At 45.8% G+C, this 7,915-nt stretch overlaps 1 protein-coding gene across 1 annotated transcript in view; it reads right to left on the bottom strand.

Moving 5' to 3' along the window:
- Positions 1-1,310: 1,310 nt before the first annotated feature.
- LOC128844533 (transmembrane protein 104-like) overlaps positions 1,311-7,915 on the bottom strand; it is a 100,323-nt gene continuing 93,718 nt past the window's right edge. The window contains exon 9 of the mRNA XM_054042329.1: positions 1,311-2,065. Within this exon, the coding sequence (XP_053898304.1) occupies positions 1,311-2,065 (755 nt within the window). The remainder of the gene's footprint in view (positions 2,066-7,915) is intronic.

Raw genomic sequence — 7,915 nt, 5'->3', positions numbered from 1 at the left:
ATTTCATGCCTTCGGCAGTTGCAACAGGGCCATCTTGTCTAATTTGATATCAGCATGAAGAAATTGCAACTGGTGACCAGGCATCAACAGACAAGCAACATTTATTAATTTCCCAACACCCCTTAGAAAAAAAATTACTCCCTTACTTACTGAGACTAACACATTCCTCGCTTTAATAATGTGCCAAGTGAACTCTGAATGGTGTCAGCAATTTCAGACTTATTTTAGCTCTGTATAATGTATACAGCTATGCTAACTTATCACCATGATGGTAATTTTGTTTGTCATATAGAGATTTTTCCCTCAAGAGCTTTAAAAACAAAAGAACTCTTTTTACCTCACAAGATTTGTTCATTTTAAATCCGCTCATTAGTACAGAACTACGCAATGTATGGGAAACTGCAGTGGATTTCTGATGCACATCATTCATAGCTAGCGAGTGAGATAGATAATAATGTTATGGGTAGCCTGGCACTTCCTCACTTTGTTAAAAACTGTTCATCCAATTATTATTATGAAAATGTCTGTGTACTGGTGGGAGTTATGCATGGTAATAAGATCACAATGACAGAGGCTCATGTATCATCATTAATAAATCTAAGTACCTCAAAGTACTTTATAACCAATAACTTACTTATCCTCAAAATGCTTCTCTGAGGTAAGCAAGGATGTGTACATAGAACACACACATGCAGGTAGATATGGGGGATGAGCACTGAATGTGCCCTCACTTTATCCAGGTGACAAGTAGACACCTGGTAAGGCCGTCATGCAAAGTAAATATTTTAACATCGATAGTGAGTATTGTACATGACTGTAAAGACATACCAAAAAGATTTCTGAACTCGGATATTTAGACTCCCAACAGCATTCATCCCACAGACACATTCTTCTTTAGTTCCTGTGGCAAGCTATTGTGTAGTTTAGCGGTGTATCAAACAGCTGCTATGTTTCACTATAGAAATGTGCTGCATTTCAGTAAAGTGGTGGTGACTATCTAATCTCACCTTCCACCCTAACCAGTTCAGTACAACACATTTTATGCTATTACTAATATTTTTAAAGTATAAGAACAACTAATGCAACACATCATTCTCTTTGCAAACTGTCCTGAAAATAACTAGGTTAGAATGTAAAATGAACATGGAATCTATTTAGATTACAGACAGTACCTGCCCGAGTAAGAATCAATAATAAATCATCACTATTACGAGGGGCTATGTTTCTAACTTTAGCACTTCGTATGAATTTTTAAGGTATTGCTGATCACTTGGTTCACTGAAAATGCATTTCCACACTGGTATTTTTTATTAACTTTGATGTGTTATATACAATATTGTCACCGTGGTGATAGTAAATACAGCAAAGATGATGGCTAGAATTATCCAAAAGTTGTGCTGAAATGGAGAGGCGTGCTTGATATGAACACTTGGGCCAAACTTCTCTTGGGTATCTCTGCGGCTATAGTGAACCAGCAGAGGTGGGATGATAAACTGGATGGTGGTTGCGGCATAGGACCCAGTTATTCCTACAATCACCATTATGTTCTTAGTAACGACTGCAATCACAGTTGGTGGGATGATGGCCAAAAGCGGAAAGAAGAGTCTTTCAACAACCCAAATGCGAGAACATTGGAAGGAGCTGAACATAGCCCATATGTTGTCTCTTAAAGCCACTGCGTTCAGGGGAAAGATGGCACTCACCTTAAAAGTGGTATAGAGTCCCAAGAAGTAAATGAAGAACACTCCGGGCACAATAGAGCAATCCAAAAAATTTAACAGAACAATTTCCTGAATCTTGTCATTTTCGAAGGTGAACATGATTGTTAATGAAAGCAGTGCATAAAAAGCACCCACAACTATGAAGACAATAGCAATTCCCAGACCAAGGTTGGCCTTGTTTAGTATGGGAGGAATGATATGAGGAAGGGTGGCATGGGATACAGCAGCTAGTGAACAAGCTCCAAAGACGTTTGGAAGAGCACCTAAGTTAGCCAGAGTAGGATTTCCTTTGCCTCGGCCAATAGCTAGGAGGTGGAATGCCATGATGAACATAATGCAAAAAACTGTAAAAGAGAAGAAGAGAGTTAGGATAAAAATTGTTGGTGGTAAACTCTAATTGCTAGATTACTGAGGAAGACACTCATGCAACTTCTTTATTCCTTTTTTAAATCCAGGTATTAACCATCCCCCATTAACACCTCCCTTTTCTGATTGTTGTTTACAGTAGTAACCAGCAGCTAAGACAAGCCCCCCAAAAAACCATGGATTCAAACAGCTCTGAATTTGGACTTTGTAGCTGGGGGCTAATCTCTAGCAAAACAATAAATAGTACTAGAAGGGGATGACTAACAGGCTCCAGGCCAGCTCTTCAGCTGATATAAGTCAGGATAGTTCCATTGATTTCAGTGGAGCAATACTGATTTACACCAGCTGATGATCTGACTCTGACTCCAAATGTACATGCATCACTTTTCCATGGACTTGGGCACGCAAAAGAGAAGGTGAAGAATAGAGCTCAGACATAAGTTAGTTAATAGGCCTGGTCTGGCTTTATGGGCTAGAGCAGGGGTGGGCAAACTTTTTGGCCTGAGGGCCACATCTGGGTATGGAAATTGTATGGCGGGCCATTAATGCTCACAAAACTGGGGGTTGGGGTGCGGGAGATGGTGAGGGCTTTGGGGTGGGGCCAGAAATGAGGAGTTATGGGTGTGGGAGGGGGCTCCGGACTGGGGCAGGGGGTTAGGGGGCGGGGGTGGGAGGTGAGGGCTCCAGCTGGGGGTGTGGGCTCTGGGGTGGGGCTGGGGATGAAGGGTTAGGGGTGCAGGAGGGTGCTCCGGGCTGGGACCAAGGGGTTCAGAGGGGGGGAGGAGGATCAGGGCTAGGGCAGGGGGTTGGGGTGCAGGAGGGGGTCAGGGGTGCAGGTTCTGCGCAGCGCTTACCTCAAGCAGCTCCCAGAAGCAGCGGCATGTCCCCCCACCCCGGCTCCTATGCGGACGTGCAGCCAGGCGGCTCTGCGCGCTGCCGCATCCGCAGGCACCGCCCCTGCAGCTCCCATTGGCCATGGTTCCCGCCAACGGGAGCTGTGGGGCGGTGCTTGGGGTGAGGGCAGCATGTGGAGCCCCCTGGCTGCCTCTATGCATAGGAGCCGGAGGAGGGATATGCTGCTGCTTCTGGGAGCCATGGCACACGTGGAGCAGGGCAAGCCCTGGAACCCGCTCCCCGGCGGGAGCTTGAGGGCAGGATTAAAACATCTGAAGGGCCAGATGTGGCACCTGGGCCATAGTTTGCCCACCCCTGGGTTAGAACATGAGTAACTAAATACTCTATGTAAGCAAAGGAAGACCCAAGAAAATCATCTACTCTTTGGTCCCAGGCACTTTATATGAGAGAATGCCTAAAGTCACATGCCAGGCTGGAAATGAAGAACACAATATAAATGCCTTGGTGGATGAATAAATTAGTTTGGGTTTGCACAAAGCTTTAGAGAAAATTTTTGATCAGTTCAATACACAGGATTTGTGACCCCCCTCCAGTTTCATGTTCAAACAAACTCAAAGCAACATTCAGCCAAAAACAGCAAGTTTTGCCAAAACTGGTGAATTCCACTGTATCTTCTCAGGAAACTATTGGGTTTTGACAGTTATTTTTAGGAGCCCAGTGAGACTCGTCAGTTTTGTAATGAAACCCTGACCAGGAAACTTGCTGGTTTCATCCACACTTTTCAGCATATCCCCTACTTCGTGCTGTCTGTCCAGAACAGAGAAATCTGTCCAGGAAAAGAAACCTGCCAGACTTTGCCAACTGGTGAGTGCCACCTGCCTTTGCATTGCATGACCACAGAAGGTGGAGACTGAACAGACCCGGGAATCCATCTTCCTGCCCAGGCATGGTTTGTCACGCAGGTTCTCACACAGCTCTACTTGCAACACTCCCGGGCTCCAGACATACAAGTAGCCTTTCAGCTCAAAACAGGTAGAAAAATCAGCTCTACTGGTCTAGAGGTCAGATCCTCAGCTGGTGTAAATCAGTGTACCTCCGCTGACGTCAATGGAACTCTGTCCATTTACACAAGACGAAGGCCTAACCCTCGATGTTAAATCTTAAAAGATGACCCAGAAGCACAGATGCCCAGTGTCATGGGCCCTTCTGAGACCTTCTTCCTGTCCTCCCAAGTGCACGCCTCTGGCACCCAACCATGATACCTAGCAGACCCAATGGGCTTGGTCCCTGCCAGAGTTTCCTCTGGGAAGCTGGGGACTGTAATGTTATGCACTAACACAGGAGCAGCTTCTTCAACACAAAGTATGAGCACAGCGCTCAGAGATGTGGATTTAAAATAACAAATAGATCTACGAGCGTGTTCTCTTACCCACACTTAGCATTCCCCTCAAACTCCAGGATAGAGCCAACTTGGCCCTGGTGTCTCCTCAGTTCTCCCTGGGCACCAAGTTACAGTCTGCTTGCTGCAATGCCTGGACTCCAGTCAGTCTCTAGCAGCCTGCAAATGCTGAGGACTTCCCCCGTCCTCTCTGCAGAGCAAATCCTTTAACAGATCCATGTCTTTTGGTCCCAGTGTCTCAGGCTTGGCAAACAGCTCTGCTGCCAGGGTTGGGCTGAAGAGTTGCCTCTTCATGGCTATATACTAGGCTGTTGTGTTGATGGGGATGCTGCTTTATCTAGGTCATTCTACTACCTTTCCACCTGGGGAAGTGAGGAAACAGATTGACAGAGCAAGACAGGTACCCAGAAATCACCTACTACAGGACAGGCCCAACAAGGACAATAACAGAACACCACTGGCCATCACATACAGCCCCCAGCTAAAACCTCTCCAGCACATTATCCACGATCTACAACCTATCCTGGAAAATGATCCCTCACTCTCACAGACCTTGGGAGGCAGGCCAGTCCTCGCTTACAGACAACCCCCCAACCTGAAGCAAATATTCACCAGCAACTACACACCACACCACAGAAACACCAACCCCTGTAGCAAACCTCGTTGCCTACTCTGTCCCCATATCTACTCTGGCGACACCATCAGAGGACCCAACCTCATCAGCCACACCATCAAGGGCTCATTCACCTGCACATCCACTAATGTTATATATGCCATCATGTGCCAGCAATGCCCCTCTGCCATGGGGGCCAAACCGGACAGTCCCTCTGCAAAAGAATAAATGGACACAAATCGGACATCAGGAATGGTAACATACATAAGCCAGTAAGTGAACACTTCAATCTCCCTGGTCATTCTATTACAGATTTAAAAGTCACTATCATTGAACAGGTTTCAGAGTAGCAGCCGTGTTAGTCTGTATCCGCAAAAAGAAGAACAGGAGTACTTGTGGCACCTTAGAGACTAACAAATTTATTAGAGCATAAGCTTTCGTGGACTACAGCCCACTTCTTCGGATGCATATCATTGAACAAAAAAACTTCAGAAACAGACTTCAAAGAGAAACAGCAGAACTAAAATTCATTTGCAAATTTAACACCATTAATCTGGGCTTGAATAGGGACTGGGAGTGGCTGGCTCATTACAGAAGCAGCTTTTCCTCTCCTGGAATTGACACCTCCTCATCTATTATTGGGAGTGGACTACATCCACCCTGATTGAATTGGCCCTGTCAACATTGGTTCTCCACTTGCGAAGTAACTCCCTGCTCTCCATGTGTCAGTATATAATGCCTGCATCTGTAACTTTCACTCTGTGCATCCAAAGAAGTGAGGTTTTTACCCACGAAAGCTTATGCCCAAATAAATCTGTCAGTCTTTAAGGTGCCACCAGACTCCTTGTTGTTTTTTTTCCTGCCTGGTTTCTTTAACAACCCCTTTCGAGCTAACTCTGTGCACTCAGGCAGGGTATTATCACACAGATACAGTGAAGGCAGATGATATTTATAAAAAATAATGGAAATATTTCCCAGTTCTCCACTCCCAGTGTCCATTCTCAGCAATTAATAAAGACCTTGCCAGAACCTATTAAATGAACGGGGCAGATTCTCACACACACCCTTGCACTACCATTTTCCTACAGGGGTTCTGCTGCATGGGTGGCGTTAATGTATGTCTTGAGCTCTCCCACTGGCAGAGGCTGACCAGGAGAGGTGCTGGCCTTGTTGAGTATTCTGGCCACACATACTCTCCCGAGTCAGCCTAGCCCACAGTCTGGGCTGCATTGGCTGGCTCCATGCTCCCTTCAAGTACAGGGCTGTGGCTTCCAGTTTCCGTGCACTGCTCAATGTTCCCTCCAGAATAGCTCTGTCCCACAGAAGGCCTGAGGTCTTGGGACATACAGACAGGCGCTGGCATATCTCAGCTGAATGGAACACAGTAACTAGTGTTGAAAAAAAACATGATTATTTGTAATGTATCAATGCCCAAAAACTCCAACCAGAATAGGGGTCCCATTGTGTTTGGCACCATACAAACACCTACTAAGAGACAGCACCTATCCCAAAGAGCTCACAAGCGAAAGAACAGGCAGTGCAGGGGATTTAGCCAGACTCTGCTATTAATCTAAGTGGAAGATGGATGACTGAACTCTCGGTACTGCTTTGAAAATCTCAGCCAATTGCTTTTCTGGAGAATGATTCATAAAGAAGCAAGTTTGTAACAAAATAAAGAAGGGCTGCCTCCCAAGGTACAATATAAATGTGCCAGATAGGTTGTTAAGAAACTCACTTTTCTCCAAACAGCTTTAACCCAAAATATGAAGGTGGATTTTTTGCTTGTTGTAAAGAATGCTGTGCTATCACACAAATACTGTTATACTGTATGTGTTACTGCCGCCTGATGTAACTCCTTGGCATTGACATAATGTCAGTGGTTGAGTCCTTGCTTTCAGCCAGGTATGATTAATGGACCACCTGGCAAACACACTACACATGTACGGTGCCAGGTCACACTGAGCTAATTTTTGCCAGGTGACACAATAGAAAACATTCCTAGTTGAAAATATCTACAGATTTCAGCTGCCAACATAAGGTCCCAAACTCCACGCACAGCAGGGGTTCTTTCAGCATCTCTCTCTACCTCCTAGCCCTCAATATCACACACTGTGAACTCAGCTTCCAACTCTCTTCTTTCCAGTGATGCTAGCAATGGTGGGCCAAGAAGTTCTGATCTGCACCTGAACTTTGCCTGGGGCTGTTTTGGGAGGGAGCTGGAGAAGCAGTGCAAAGGGGCGGTTCTGAGGCCTTGTTTCATGCCCACCTCTAGACATGTGTCTGTCTGAGTTAATGTATGAGATACGTTTATCTGAACTGACATGAAAACCTTGGGAGTAAAGACACCATCTGTGCTCACGCCAGCACTAAGGGGGTATAAGAACCCTTGCTCCCCTGCATGGGCTGCAGCTTCCCTGGAGATGCTACCCCTAATTCCAAACTGGTGGGCAGAACCTTGACTCACACTTCCCACAATGCACCAGCCAATGCAGCTGAACCAGCACAGAGGAGGAAAGTAGTCTGCACACATTAAAGTGCTGGCACAGAGTATTTCTTCCCTAGAGCAAGGGGGAGGCACCAGGCTCAGTCACAATTCAATCCCCAGGGACAGCACAGCTCCGTGCTGTCCCTTACTCAGAGTTTGTGGTAACTCCATAGTCAAACCCTAAATTAGGTACTACCATATAATCTAATGCAATCCACCACAGCACTCACCATAGTCTATTTGCTCTGGTACAGCCACTGAAACACTTTGGGAAATAGCAAAATATCTTGTGGGAACTGACATGTTTTAAAAAAAAAAAAAATCAGGATCTTCACTTAGAGTATCAGGGTTGGACAGGACCTCAGGACGTCATCTAGTCCAAACCCCTACTCAAAGCAGGACCAATCCCCAGACAGATTTTTGTCCCAGATCCCTAAAGGGCCCCCTCAAGGATTGAACTCACAACCCTGGGTTTA

Source organism: Malaclemys terrapin, chromosome 10 (genome assembly GCF_027887155.1).
Source record: "Malaclemys terrapin pileata isolate rMalTer1 chromosome 10, rMalTer1.hap1, whole genome shotgun sequence".
NCBI lineage: Eukaryota > Metazoa > Chordata > Testudines > Emydidae > Malaclemys > Malaclemys terrapin.
The sequence above is the reverse complement of the archived record's forward strand: the minus strand, read 5'-3'. Positions and strand labels throughout refer to the sequence as shown.